Genomic DNA, 15,741 nt, shown 5'->3' with positions numbered 1-15,741 from the left:
CAAGTAAACCTGTGCTCTCCCCTCCCCAGCCCCACACACATTGATGTGCCTTCTAAATTGGAGTAATTCTGAGTATTCTCTTTTCTCTCAGCTCCATGGTTCATTTGAGTCTCACACGGGGAAGTTCAGTCAGCATCACTCTGAATTTTTTGCACTGTGAAGAAGAGTTGCTACATCAGCTGAAATCATAGGATTGTCAATAGTGCGACCCTGAAACTAATAGAAGTTTTGTTTTCCTCTCTTTTTAGTTTGAGCCAACAGTAAGCAGAAGAAAATGCGAACATTTGTCTCAATAGCCCAGAGTGCCTGGGGGATTTTTATATCAGAAAGGAAGCCTGGCTGGAAGTACCTGATGCAGCTCTTTGCAGTTTGCTCTGCAGTTGGCTTCCTCTCAAGTGTTCTCTTCTTTCTTGGCATAAAGTTCTCCCTGGCACACTGGCCTTTGGATCCGTTACTGATTTCTGGATTCACCTGGATCACGTTTTCCGCTGCGCTCTGTTCCTCCAAGCACCTGCGCTGTTTCAGCATCCTGTTCATCCTTTCCTGCGGACTGCGAGAAGGCAGAAATGCTCTTATTGCTGCTGGTACAGGTGTTGTGGTAGCTGGCCACATCCAAAGTGTTTTCCGCAACCTGAAGGTCCTGGCAGACAGCATAACCTGCCATTTGGAGGTTGAGCAATTTACCTTGATAAAACATTACATTGAGGCAATAAAATGGATTTTCCAGATGGCCAAGTTTTCCACTGAGCTATCTAAAGACATAGTGTCACTAAGTCACGAATTCACGCCATCTTATTCAATTTCAGATGACACACTGAAACAGGAGCTAAATAATACAAAGCAGGAAATCCAGAAAGTTGCTAACCAGATATCTTTTATGCTGACTGTACTGCCCTGTATAGGAAAGAGAGTATTGCCTATAATAGGGATTTTTCTAGTTCCGTTAGGTACAGGCCTGTTTATCAAAAAATTTGTGGGATCTCACACTGCAAAGTTTAAAAATACTTATATCACAAAACAGTTTGTTGCATTTGATGAACATCAAAGGCAGCAACAAAAACCCTGTGTTCTGCCACTTAACAGAAGTGAAAGAAAAGATTATGTGACAATCCCATCTTTCTCTCTCACATGGAAAGATAGAAAAAACATGCGACGTTTTCTGCTCCCTGTAATTATTCATCTTTGCATCTGGTTTCTATTTGCTGCAATAGATTACTTGCTTTATTGGTTAATTATTTCTGTGAATAACCATCTCCAAGAATTGCCAGATCAAGAGATTGGGCTCATCCTCTTTCAGCAAGTAAGTGCTTCTCAGTACTTTATATTTCTTGGTTTAGTTTAGTGTAGAAGAATTTCCTTTCCTCTTTAGCAGCTGCAAGAGCATCTGCTCCTGCAGCCAATGAGATGTCCATTGTTTCATGGCATTATAATTCACATATTTGTGTCAAAAACCATCATTACATTTATCAGATACATGTGTAGGATGGTACTAGACAATTCTCTGATCTTTCTAAAAAGTGTCATCATATTTCTCAAGAGTAATAAATATGGGAAGAAGAACTTTCATTACCTCATTTATATATATGGAGAAGATCAGAAGCTTAAACATGTAATATCATAGCAAAAAAAAGTTTGTAAAGCAGTATTTTTATAAGTATAATAAGACTATACCTATATTATAGGTATAATAAGAATGTAAGAGATGCCTAATGTGAAGAGCTCATTATTTACAGCTGTATTATAGCTGTATGCACACACAAAATGCAGTATATGGTCAAAATCTGAAGGCTCTAGTAGAAACAGCACTGGTATAGAATTATCGAACAATTTAGGTTGAAAGGGCCTGTGAAAGTCATCTAGACTAACCTCCTGAACAGAGTAGGGCTAAATTCAAAGTTAGGTCGGGTTGCTCAGGGCCTGGTCTGGTCAAGTTTTGAATACTACCAAGGTAGTAGCTTGGTAATTTGTTCCAGTGCTTCCAGCCATCCTCATGGTGAAAAACTGCTTGTTTGTGGGGTGAGAACATCAGTAGCATCTTGAGTGAAAAAGATCATGCATTTAAACAGTTTTCTCAAGCATTTCTAATAAAGCAGAGCCCTGGCTGCAATTTGGAATTGCCCAAAATACAGTTCTCCAGCATGACTGTGTCCTTCTATAAAATAAACTTCAGTCTGTACAGAAAATTCAACCAAAATAGTTTCCTTTCATAAATGATGGTCTTTATCATGGTATAATCTGAGTGTTCAAAAACTGCTTGGCAAGAGATTATTTGTATCATTTTTCTGGCTTTCTTAGTAGTTCCCACGTCTTTTTCATTGTTGAGAGAAGATGACTTAAAGAACATACTGTTGTCAGAAAATATTTCAAAAGGGAACTAGTACAAAGACATGAAGATGACTTTTTTTCAGGAAAGGTAGTATTACACTCAGGAAGAAACTTGTCTTTGTTAGAAATCTGATTCTTAATTCACCTTTAGGAAGACTTGATTTTTTTTGTAATATATTTCTTGCTAGCTTTATTACTGTGGTACATTTGTAGTTTTGTTGTGGTTTGTTTCACCTTTAAAAGTATTTTTTCTCACAGTAGAAATAACCTTTTCACAGTTTCAGCATACTGTACTAAGTAGACTGTTATATAAAAGACAGGGGACAACAGCACCGACAGCAAAGTTGTTCTGGCTCCCACTCAAGCATAGGGTGTTTTGCATCGTTCCCCATGTGTTAAGTATCTTTGGAGCACATCCACTTGGCTACACTTCCCCCAAGCAACCTGGCTGCTAAGATGTGCACTTTGTGAACCCCAAACATGCTTAGTCAGGAGCTATACACTGAGTTAATCTGTTCAGCCAAATGTCTGAATTTCTGGATAGGCACAGCAGCCGAACATTAGACATTTTCTGGAGAAAATGTAGGTCAATATGTTAATAATCTCTCGGGCACCTCCCTCAGATCTTGTATCACCCAAAGATGAAGATATCTGGGTCTGGCTATGTGATTTAGAAGGCCAGAAGCAAGCTGTGAGGCTCTCTGTGGGGTCATCAGTGAGAGCACGACATGTGAAGGTTTTTGGGGAATCATGCAGATGATTGGGCGTTCCTTTCCCTTATCTTTACTGAAAATCTCGGTACCTCTACAAAAACACTGTCTCTGAACTATTAGGACACTGTTGAAGCAATTGTCTCTTTGGCCTCAAGTTGTACCAGGGAAGTTCAGGAAAAACTTCTACAGGGAAAGAGTAGTCAAACATTGGAACAGGCTGCTCAGCGAAGTGGTGGAATCCCTGTCCCTGGCAGTGTTCCAAGAGCGTGTAGATGAGGCACTTTGGACCTGGTTTAGCAGGCAGGACGTTGAAGGTTTATGGCTGGACTCGATCTTGAAGGTCTTTTCTAACCATAATGATTTTATGAATCTATGATTCTACTGAGCAGGCAGGTTTCAGTTCTGTGCAGAGCACAAGCATATCCTCAGTTTATGAAAAGAGGAGCCCTCTCTTGAGCATAGCAAAGGATGTGGGTGGAGGTACAATTCCTGCACTCTCCGTAGAGATTACTGCTCCCTGTTTATGAATTACTCTCCACTCCTCATCTTCCATCTAGACCATGATGAAGCCTGAATTGCAAGAGTAAAGAATCTGGAAGGGAGAATGTAAAGACAATACAATCTAATAATAATAAATCCCCTTGGGAATGTGGCCTTCCAACTACTAGCCCCTAAGACAGCACAATTTGTAAATCACCATTTAGCAGAAAATGCGTAAGCAGCTGCTGGAGGAGGTGGCAAGTGGGACAGCCGTTGTATCCCTATGCACATATGATGTCAGCCTCATTGCTGTGTGATGCTACACAGGCACAGGAAAGCTGTCCACTTGGATATCTTGCAGGAGCAGACCTAAAACATTTCCCCAATATCATCCCTTAGATATTTTCAAGATAAAAGCATCTCAAAGGGATGCTTGACTGTTAATACGATGTGATACGAGCTCTTCTGTTGGTGCTTACTCAGTATTCTCTATTACTTCCTCTTAGAGCTGATCATACAGAGGACTCATTCCTCTCTTCCACCACCCCTCAAAAGCTCCTCTTGCCAAAAGTGAGTACAGACTAAGATTCTTAAGGTGAGCAATACAAGAAGTGCTTTGCTCAAAAACACGAGTAAACAGAATAGGACATACAATCTTCGACAGAGAGATTTCCATCCTGACTTTTACATGTGACATAATGTCCCTCTGAGCCGATCTCCTCAGCTAGACCATACTTCCAATGACACACTTAAACTGTTGCAGGTTCAGTTTAGACAGTGCTGTGGCAGCCTGCTGGTCCTGGTGTGTCATGGGAAGTTCATCTTTTTGGGATTGAACCATCAGAAAGAAAGAAGCTTTAGGGCAGAGCATGCTTGAGACATAGGGCACCTCAGGCAAGTGCAGCCTAATACTGAAATGAAAAATCAGACCATCAGTCACATTCTATTATTTCTCAAATGATATTTTTGCATCATATATCAAAATATAAACCATTTCCATATGATAAAAATTAAATTATTGATCAGTTCTTTTTTAACATATAGTGGAGAAATTCAGGATCTGTATGGCAGACATAAGCCAAAAGTTCCCAGGTCACATCAGTTGAACTCGTTTTCACCTAAAGGATGTAAGATACCAAGTACAGACTATTAGCCAAATCTTCTTCAAAACAGATGCTGGCTGAAAAGATTCTGCACCTGTGTGATCTGTGCATCTGTAGCAAGTCAGAATCATCCTGGAGAGGTCAAATTTCTGAGCAAAGGCAGAGAGGTTGTCATCACCTCCTCAGTCCATTTAGCATGAGATACATTGCAGTGGCAGATTGCCACACAGGCTAAATGGGGCTTTACCCCTCCAGACTGCCTCCCTTTCCACATTTCAGCCAACTCATAAAAGCCTTACTGCTGAACACACTTGGAAATGACCAATGGTCCTTGTTCCAATGAACACAGTTCTCAAGAGAGAAAGGTCCAAGAGAACTGGTTGATTTTCAAGAATAACCTCCTCCAAGCTCAACAATGGCCCATCCCAACAAACCCATCAAACAAGGCAACAGGAACCCCAAAACTCTACTCAGTCCTCATGAGACACATCTGGAGTACTAGGTCCAGTACTAGACTTCCCAGCACAAGACAGATATGGACATGCTGGAGCATTTCCAGCAAAGGGCCACACACAAAATTAGGGGATGGAAGCATCTGTCATTTGATTAGAGACAGAGAGTTGGAACTCTTCAGCCTGGAGAAGAGGAGGCTTGGGAGATCTTGTCAATGCACATAAATATTTTATGGAATGTAGTGAAGGAAATGGAGCCAGGCTCTTCTCAGTGGTGCTCAGTGACAGAAGAGGGAAAGAGCACAGACTGAAATACAAGAAATTCCATCTAAACATTAGAAAATCTTTTCCACTGTGAGTGTGGTCAAACACTGGAACAGATTGCCCAGAAAAGCTGTGAAGTATCTGTCCTTGGAGATATCCAAAACCTGACTGGACATGATCCTGAGCAGTACGCTCAACCCATGTCCTGCTGCTTGAGCTAGGGCGGTTGGACTAGATGATCTCCAGTGGTCCTTCCAACCTCAGCCATTCCGTGGTTATGCCTTTCTGCACGCGTTCCTGCCCTTTTCAGCTTGAGGACAGCCCTTCAGCATTATCTGCCCTGCGTGCGACCTAAGTTAGTGCAAAGAAGTTTGGCCTCAGCATCCAGTACCTGTAATCTTGCCTCTCTCATCAGGGCCACCACACTTCAGATATGCTAGGTTGATGTGCAGTGTTAATCCTTTGGACAGCTGACAGACTCTCCCCATATAGAAAGTTTGGCAAGTATCAGATTGGTTCCGGTTACCCACTGAAGGTTAATCACATAAAAATGCAAAATTTAATCTTAACAATTTTGCCCTAACGAACCTTGAGGTTTCTGATCTCAGAGAAAGAGATTGAAAGCAAAATAGACACAACGACCACTTAACGTATTTATTTTTGACACATTAAGATTTGCATCCATTTTTGTACCTGTTTTTCATCCTAAATTCCTAATATAAATTTTCTGTGTTTTTGCATCGGTTCACTATATGGTAACAGTGGACTGAGGCAGATTGGAACAGGATAATGTTAAGAAAAGGGGTAACAGGAAATGTTAAGAAAAGAGAGAACAGGTTGAATATGAACGGCACCTGCCATGGGGCACCTGACATCTAATGAGCACTTAACATAAATGCTCGATCTCTGTAAGGTGGTTGAGGAGTCACATATCCCGTGGACAAGAGAGGATGAGAAGAAAAAGAGAGCTGGATGATTCAGTGCTCCTACATGCTGAGCAGAACATTTCTTGCCAGGAGGAAATACTGGTCCTAGCAGCATATCTAGCTTAGTTCCTGCCTGTTAGCATCTCAGCCCACGAACGGCTCAAGACGTTAGCTCTTCTGAGAGAAGGCTCCTATTAGAGGGCTGGCTTAGTTTTGCACCATAACCCTGTGGTCAGAGCACTGGCCTAGGAGGAGGTGTGGAAACACTGCTGAGTCCAACCTGAGTCACAAATGAAGGGAATGACACGTCCTGCTCCACCGTTTTATTCTGAAGGAGGACACTCCAACAGAAGGTCTGGGCAGATTCAGGGGAATGGGAATATACGATGCTACCACAGCCAGATTAAATAAAAGGTTGTGTGTTAGAACTACAAAGCAAATAAGTTCCTAACAGTCCAAGCTGTGGGATAGACTCCCTATAGAAAAGGTGAAAACACAATGGCACATTTTAAAGACAGCTAATAAATATATTCCTGTGAGTAATCCTTTGTAGACACAAGATGGACCAGATGATTTATAGTATTTCGTAAAACTGAATATCCAATAGGAAAAATCTCTTAAAAAAGGGGCCAATCTGTACTATAATGAACTTTCTCTTTCCCTTTTTCTTTTGCAGAGGAATGAGAACAACTTTATCATTGGTGATAGAAAGCTTATCATAAAGAATGACACTTTCAAGATCTCTTTGTTTAAGCATGACTGTATCCCTAAGCCAGAACTTTATCTGTCTGCAACATGGATCCAACTTGGAATCATTGTCTTCTTCTTAATAATTTTGGGATTATTCTCTGGTGTCCTCACTCAATTTAAAATACTCGTGTCAACCTCATTTTATCCTGACACCGAGATGAAACGGGTATGTTATCTGCATGCAAAATTACTCAAGAAAAGAGCAAAGCTACAACAGAAAACTGTGCAGAAGAATGCGTTTGCTAGAACGGTAAGTCACCAGTATGGAAAAATGAAACTCCTTCTCTCAGGGTAACAGCCACATTCACCATACAAAATCACTCAGAAAAAATATTAAAAAATTTTTAACTTCAATTATGAGTTATTAAACTTTCCCAACCAGAGAATGGTTAAGGGCTCTCCTGAAGTGGGCATGGAGACAAGTTGCCTGTGAGTAAGATCAACTCATGTAACCATGCGGCTCTGCCCCTCAACACACGTGCATTTCACAGAACAGGGGTACAACCAAATGACTATGTGTTGGCAAGAAAATGTGCCCCAGACATGCAGTACTCCAGAAGAGAAGCTTGATTTTCATGAATGTTTGAAAAGCACCTTCAGGACAAGTGTATTTTCAATCCAGACTGCAAATGTTAGGTATTCATGAGCAGTCTTTTAATGCTAACGTTCAATTGTTATTTCGCAAAATGGAAGACAATTTATTTCTGTTTTAAAAGCACAGTTGAAGGACAACTGCAAATAGCAACAAGTAACACAATATTTTGCTAACATTTATTATAAATGTTTATATGCCTATATATATATATACACATTTATGTATAAGTATTAATGGAAATATAAACTCAAACGCATATTTATGGTAAATCCAGATAGATAACTACAGACACATACATGAGTTTTTATAAAAAATAACTTTCGATATTGGCTATGTGGGTTTTAGTGCCTGGTGGACTGTAACTCAATAATATTATGATCTTAGCATCATCTTTCTGTCTTTTCAGGTTAACTTTTGGTTTCCAATTCTCAAGGCAACAGTGGCAGTGAGGAAGAAAGAAAGAAATGTGATAAATGACAACACAGTGTGAAAAAGGCCAAGTGAATCTTTGGATAAGGTTGAGATTCTCTAGCTCCACAAGGCCTTGTGACCTGAATCCATCTATCTAGAATGTGTTTTCCTATGGCATTTCAATTTTAAAATGTAAAAGTAGGATTGCAGGTCTGCACTGTTTTGGAAAAGCTGGTATTTATCAGGAAGCAACAGGAGATGGCATGTTCTTCACCGTAGAGAGCTCCGAGTCATATTAATGTTCATTTATGTTTTAACTTAGGTCCTGCATTTTTTGCACTTTAAATGGTCATGGAGGTTCTGCCCTTTTGCAGGGAAGGAATCGAACAGCTCGAAGCCTTTTTGACTCCTGCCCCAAGCTTTCAGGTGGGGTGACTGCAGGCAGGATGGTCATTGCAGGTTCATCATCTTCCTTGTGCGTGTTGGAATAAAGGCAGAAGTCGTCCATTGGCTTCTGGACAGGCCAAAAAACTGACTTGGTGGGCTTAGTTGTTTCTAGACACTTCTATTAGGCTTGATCCTTAAGTGCCCCAAACTTCTCAGTTGTGGATGCCGAGGACCTGATTTTTAAGGCACACAAGCAGATATGTTTTATGTCTCACACTCTCAGGGAGTTTGCAAACACTGCTCAATTACAGTGCTAAAGCTACAAGTAACAAATGCAACAGAATTAAGCAAATGCTGAGTGCTTCACCTATCCGACTAACATCAGGAATGTGACCTTCATACGACACTGTAGACATATGGTAAAAGCATAAAGACATAGGAATGGTCTGACTGAAGTGGCACTAGAGGTTTAATGTGTAGCTGAAAATGAAACCCACAACATCCAGTGCAGTCTTGGTTTTCAGCCACAGACGACTTTCTTCTCTAGCTTGCATAAAAATAGCAACTCTGCTCTGTTCCCTTATAATATGTGCATGGTCTCAGGTCAACTATTTACAGGAACCTCTGTTATTTGAATGAATAAAGATTATTTAAAACTTTCTAGTAGCCGGGTGTCAGTAGTTGTTTTCCATCTGAAACACTTACACAAGCTGCAGCTGCTGCAGCTTCATCTGATTGCAGCTTCGTATGAGCTTCATCTGATTAGTGTTTCCACACAAAAATGTCTTAATTAATGTGGGATGTCAGTGCTATGCTGTCCAGTTCCTTCTCTTTCCCTAACCCCCTTTCCAAAGCACACACGATGAGTTCATATAAATATGTAGCACAATGACATATAGATAATTAAATCTCATCAGAATTAGTAATCTTTAGCTATTCAAAATATATGTATATATAGATGTTTAGCAGTTTGCTGAACTTCTTTCTAGGGCATCCTAGAGGGCACACTTCAGATTTATCACCCCTTTGAAGATGCTAAAGCCGTTAAGATACTAGATATCTTTTTGCTTTAGATAATCAGAGCTCTGAGCAGAAAGCCCCAGCTCTGCCCTCTCCCTCCACAAAGCCCTGGAAAGGAGTGTTGCAGTTCACTGGCGTGCTGCTTCCTCCTCTGCAGGGACTGGGGTGCTAGATTAGCCCCATACATTACTGAGAGTTTTGCTGAATGATTGGCCTCATCATGAGGTCTTTTGCTAATGTGAGGTAACTCTGGATAGAAGCAGAACATTTTCATTCCAGATTCTGCTGTCAAAGAATGTACCAGTAACGAAAAGCATCATGGTGAAAAAGGAGAAAAATTAAGCGTGTCAGGAGGGTGAAGAGTGCTCTGAATTTGCTTGCGCAAAAGCTGTCTAGGTACATTGACAAAAGCACGTGTTCCTTTGCCCTTGTTATCAGTGCACGCAAAGAGAAAAGTTAAATGTTAAAGAAGAGCTGAACGTTTTTAGTTGAGTCCTGAAAAATTCAGTGCTGGTATGAGTCAGATGTGCTTCCTTGAGTCCTCAAGGACCGGGTAGTGCCTTGATCTGTCATTAGCGAGAAGGTGGCAGCAGGCTTGAGTAGTGCAAGTGCCACAAAGAAGAGATTTTTGTTTCATTCAGTAGCGGGAGTGCAAACTTTGTCTTGGAGTTTCTTGCCTTCCCTGTTTTATTACTGTCTAGCCACCCAGCAAATGTTTTCTCTCTTTTTTCTGCAAGCAATAAGGGGAAGCTTTGTAGCACACTGAAATAGTACTTCTGAAAAAGAAGTAGATAGAAGAAGTATGATTATGATTTTGAGTTTGTGAATACACTATACTTCATATTTATTTGAGAAACTTAAACATAGTGGGCCTGGCATTACAAACAGGAGCCTCTCCAAAGCCCGTGTTAGGGTGGCGAAGACCTGAGGCTACAGAACAGGGTCACACTCGAGTGCCGTGCAGCAAACTGCATGTTGTGCAGCTTATTCATATGGGCAAGATCCATGGCAGTGATCATGGACTTTTCTAGTGCCCTTCCGACCTCAACTACTCTGTGATTCTCTGGCGGTGCAGAAAACATTAGAGAAAACATGTGAGGAATGCAAGGAGAAGCGTGGATTAATCTGTGCTCTGCTTGTGCCAGCACAAGGCTGCCATCTCGCCAGTGTTGTTGCTGTTACCTCTAAATCCGTGTTACCTGGAAAATGGCACATTCAGCACATTCTTTTGAAATCCTAAAATAAAGTCTCTGGCCTCAGGGACACCGGGATTCATCTCTGCTAGAGGACAGTTCTTATCCTGATCTGCAGTTTTAAGTCTTTGCTTCAGTCGCCCGTGGGTGGAGAAGAAAGCAGAAATACCCACTAATGGAAATATCCATGAATACCCAGAAGTCCTCTTTATAGCTGCACTGATGAGAAAAGGGAAGGGATGGCCTGTATTTTTCCCAGCATTGCTCAGACATAACTCGCAGTCTCCACAGAACTTCCCCAGTTTCTGTTTCTTCCTGATTCCTTCTGCCCTGTGAGTGGGAGTTTCGGGGCTTCCTTATCTTAGCTCTCTAGGCCTCTTGCCTAGTGATTCCCTCTGCCCTGTCTGCTTACCATAACCTTCAACCATGTGACTACAGCATCTTTTTTTTTACTTATTTATTTAAAAAATAATGGTCTGCAAGTTCCAACAAAAAATCAGTATTTTCCACAATGTCTATTCCTTCTCCTCACATTTCATGTGTTATTTTGGCTCTTTCCCAGCTCTTTCTCATTTATAGTTTTCTTTACTCTTTTGATATAATTTCTTCTGCTCTTGTAGAATATTTTTGCACATTGATAAAAGCATTTTTTTTCTGCTAGTATAATTGAAATCACACATTTGAAATCAAGGGTTTTATTGGCTTAGTTGGAATTTTCTGCACCCTCTTCCTTTACTGGACTGTGTCTCTAACTGTTTATCTAGTGCTTAACAGAATAAATTCCTATATAAGCAGCACTTAGAACTGAGGAGAAGTCTGAGGAGAAGTTTGGATTTGGCCTTTGACTCATTTATCCCTTTCCTTCCCTGTACTCACAGCAGAGCTTCCTTTATAAATGTCCTTCAATTGGGCAGAAGTTGTTTCATTGACTGTGAAAAATACCTCGATTGGATCAAAACTGGTTTGCAAAATTAATGAAATGTTGACCTGGTTGCCTTGTGAAGAGAATTCAGAGAGACATGCTAGCACTCGTGACCGTCCACCATCAACAGCTCTTTATAGAACTGTCCTAATTACCACCCCATGCCCCAAACTTGGCCTTGCTTCATGGCTAAGCTAAAGGGTTTCTTTTCCCCTGTGCCAGTTTTGCTATAGCATTTGGCATGGGCAGTAGGCTAAATCACAGAGTGCTGGGCTTGCAACTGCTTTTACCCCAAACCCTGCTGTCAGTGTTGTAGCTGTGACTCAATTTGTTTTCGGCACAATTGGAATCACCTAGAGCTGCTTGGAAATAAAGAAAAGAAAGGGAAAATCCACAAGGTTCTCTGGTTCTATTTTACATTGCAAAAGTGGAAAATAAGAATCAATTGATTTGTATTTGCTGCTGAAGAAATAAAATCCAAATATAATGCCTTTTTGTGACTAGGCTTCATGGGTGTTGCTGTGGATGGCAATACCTTCCTTCTCATGCTATCCTTGATATGTAATACCAGTCCTGCCCTCCAGTGGCCCAGCAAAGCTATATGAACCAGTGGAGTTTTCCTTGTACTCTGTTGGGAAAAACCACTGCAGGTGGAGGTGGTCACACCACAGTGTTATATAACTGGAAAATTAGGTATGAGGATCAAATGTCCCTAGTTCCTTCTCTGCTCCTGCCTCTGGAATCCACCTCAGTGGAGGATATTGGGCACTAGAGACCACATTTATGACTGGCTGGGGAGAGTGATGCCCACATGATAGCAGAGGTGTTTCCTTGTTATTGCAGAGCTTTTGAATCTTCACCTTCACATGCAGGAACAGAGTTCCAACTGCAGACCAACAGTTTTGCCTTGAGAAGTGCTATGGAAAAGGTTACTCTGTGCTTTATCTGCCCCTCTGTGATGAGACGTGCCTGAGAAAAGTGGTTTTAATGCAGCACTGCTGTTTCCCAAAGTAATCATCAGCTATATACTGAGTGACCAAAGGACTGAAAATCAAAGACTTGCCTCAGCAAAGGCTGCAGTAGCTGGAGGAATTTGGTTGAATGAGCCAATTTTTGTCCTACTTCCCTGTGAAAGGCCCAAGGAAACCGTGTGGTTGCAGAAGTCATCTCCAGCCTTGTAACCAGCTGTGTTGCAGCTGTTGTTTTAGAACAACGATTATAGCACAGCCCCAGCAACACGTCTGTAATAAGTAAAAGTGACAGATAAGATCAGACTGTAAGATGAATTCAGAAGTTCTGCCAGGGACTAGAGATTGAGGCCAGAGTAAGAAGTGGTCCAATGCTCCTTCCAGAGCTCCAGTTCAGGGCCTGTGCTGACATATATGCATTTTATAATCCCATTTCACTCCAGATTGACTATATGCCTACAAGAAAAGCCCTCTTACTACATTCATCTCAGCTGTCACTCACCACTGGGCTTGATGCAAGGTTTTGGAACAGGGACTTGGACATTTCCAAAATTATAACCTATGAAGATCCTGCTATTAAATTATGCCCTACTTAACAGGGGAAAGAACAAAAACTGCACAATGTCACACAGTTTCCCAAGGGCTATCAGCTGGCACCTTGCGGCCAATGGTAAAGGCAGGATTTGTGTTCTATGTGCCAAGAGAAAGTAAATCAGCAGGAATATCATAAATCTGACAGAATGCAATGATTTATTGCACTAAGAGGGTGCAATAATAGAGCAGACACTTCGGTGTAAATCTCAGGTCATAATATGGAGGTGAATTTTTTTCTATGACATCGGCAAACTAGTTGTAAGAGTCATTGCAATTAAAAAGCATAAATCTGTTATGAACAAAGAAACAAAGGACTCCCTCTATGAGTAGTATAAGACATGATAGCACACAATACCAACAGAGGAACCAAGATCTCTTTGTTAATTTTATATGGAGAAGCTTCCTTATTTCTACTCTAATAAAATTAGGTAGGATACCTAAAAAGTTTTTATACTTTTCCACAGATAATATACTTTCAAGGTGTAGAGAGTTCAGTTTACATAATTGATGTTTATGTAACCCATAAATACTTGCTGTTATTGCACTGTGAAAACTCTTTTCTTAAAAAAAAATCACTGTATTTTCTCCTTCTGTGATAATGGAGTCCTTATGACCTTGAACTAGTCATTTGGACCGACACTGGATGTTAACCATCAGGCAACTACCTCTATATGTAGTCCCTTTTATTATTTTGGAGCTTTGAACATCCATAAGTCTCAGCTGTTCAATTACTGTAATTGTCTCATAGATCTGTCATATGATTGCAATGTTCTATTCATTAAATACCAAAGCCCTTAGATGGAAGACCAAACGTGTGTGCAAATTACTGTTATAAATTTATGTATATATTTTCTCCTCCCCTGCTTCCCTCCTTACTTTTCTGAAATTTCTGCTGTTCTGCCAAGGAAGAAAAAGATTCATTGAAATGAGTCCATCCATGGGTGACATGCACTCTTAACAAGACAAAATATAAGAAAAGTCAGGCACTTTTCATACCAGAAAGTTCCAGTTCTGGGAGGCAAAGATGGGCTGTGTGGAAGGTGCCTGCCAGGAAGACACCTGCACTGGAGGTGGTTCCACTGTGCTCTCTTTGTAGGCAACAGAGAGGACTTGGCACAAGAACCCTCCTCATCTCATCCCAAGGGAGAATGACCCTGGCCAGGTTCATCTACCCTGCTTTAGATCTTGATGATGAGAGAAGAACCTGTTTCTCTGTGCTGATTATAGAGGGAGAGTAGACAACAAACCCAGAGGCAGACTTCTGTGGTGAAGAATTCAGCCTACACTGACAGGGAAACCCATTCAGTAGCAGTTGTCACAGTAGTGCTCAGTGCCTGGCTCTGCTAATCCATCACCCAGAAGCTGGTCTGAGAAATGGGAATCTGTCCTAGCTCCTCCTGAGCAGCCCCATGACTGTTCTCTGTCATCTCATGAAGAAAAGTCTCCTTTGATATTTAGAGACAGAAGAACTACTGATCAGCTAAGAGTTGGTTTCTCATATAAGCTGATATCTCATTGTACACCTATATGCATACAGCAGGAACTACAAATCTAACTTTCACTGTCAAATTAAAGAAATACAGCAATTAACATCTTTTTTCTGTGTGAGTCTTAGAATATGGTGGGCTTGTATGTCTTTGGGACTGTTTGGCCCACAGGTTGCACAGAGGATGGGTTCTACTCTTTCTATTTATAAGGTCAATAAACTCCCTGTATAGGTGTGTTTGGTTGGTTTTGTTTGTTTGCTTCTGGTATTTTATCATTTTTCTTTAAAATACTGTCTAGTGACAATTGCTTTAAAAGAAAGGCTATTGCATATGAAAATGAAATTTTAAACAACATCCTAGGCATGTTATATCACAAAACCTGTCTAGGCATGCAACATCATCACACTTCGAAGAATGTTTCCACCCTCAAACAGGAAATAGGATAAATTTGGCAAATGAGAAGTTTTTCATTAAGTATATATATGTCCTACAAAAAAAAAGGTATTATTTACAGGGGGAATAACCTCACATTTTCACTCTTTTTTTTTTTTTTTTGAAATTGCAGTATTATTCTCTGATCTAGGTGAACCGTAAGCTATGGATAAATGCCCCTCCATAAAGCCAAACACAACACAGAGCAGTTTTGTAGGTTGGTTCATCAGTATGGGGGAAAATAAAATAATCCCTTGATGAGATCAATAAACACCTGGCTATGCAAATTTAACATTATGAATATATAAACTCCTTTAAAGACAGGGACTGAAAGATGTAGTGGCAGCATTTGAACCAGTGATATTTCCCCTGAATCAGGATCTTGCGGTACCTGGTGGTTCCATCCAGGATGGGGAAAAAAGCAAAGATCAAATTCAGCTATATCTGCTCTCAGAATTCTCTGAATCCCTGAATGTTAGAGAGATCTTCCTAGCACATGAAATTAAAGCATTAGGGCTTATCTCTTGTGACCTAACAGGAAGAATATGGACCATGTTTAACCTTTGCTGTAAACTCATGGCTTTTACTTTATGGATTAGCTGATATCTTCTAAAGCAAATCATGAAGAAATACAATCTCTAAACCTACCTGCTTGTAAGAACCTACAGATCTGCTGCTACAATTTATTTTTAATTATTATTTTTAAATTATTATTATTA

General features: G+C 40.6%; 1 protein-coding gene across 1 annotated transcript; it reads left to right on the top strand.

Moving 5' to 3' along the window:
- The first annotated feature begins 274 nt into the window (after positions 1-274).
- Positions 275-8,393, top strand: DCSTAMP (dendrocyte expressed seven transmembrane protein). Its single transcript, XM_088529790.1, has 3 exons — positions 275-1,300; positions 6,940-7,263; positions 8,015-8,393. Exons 1-3 carry the CDS (start codon positions 275-277, stop codon positions 8,096-8,098), a joined length of 1,434 nt encoding a protein of 477 aa, XP_088385916.1. The 3' UTR covers positions 8,099-8,393.
- The last annotated feature ends 7,348 nt before the right edge of the window (positions 8,394-15,741 follow it).

The sequence above is a fragment of the Tinamus guttatus genome, unplaced genomic scaffold (genome assembly GCF_059628265.1).
Source record: "Tinamus guttatus ecotype Peru unplaced genomic scaffold, ASM5962826v1 Tinamus_guttatus_pri_ptg000346l, whole genome shotgun sequence".
Taxonomy (NCBI): Eukaryota; Metazoa; Chordata; class Aves; order Tinamiformes; family Tinamidae; genus Tinamus; species Tinamus guttatus.
The sequence above is the reverse complement of the archived record's forward strand: the minus strand, read 5'-3'. Positions and strand labels throughout refer to the sequence as shown.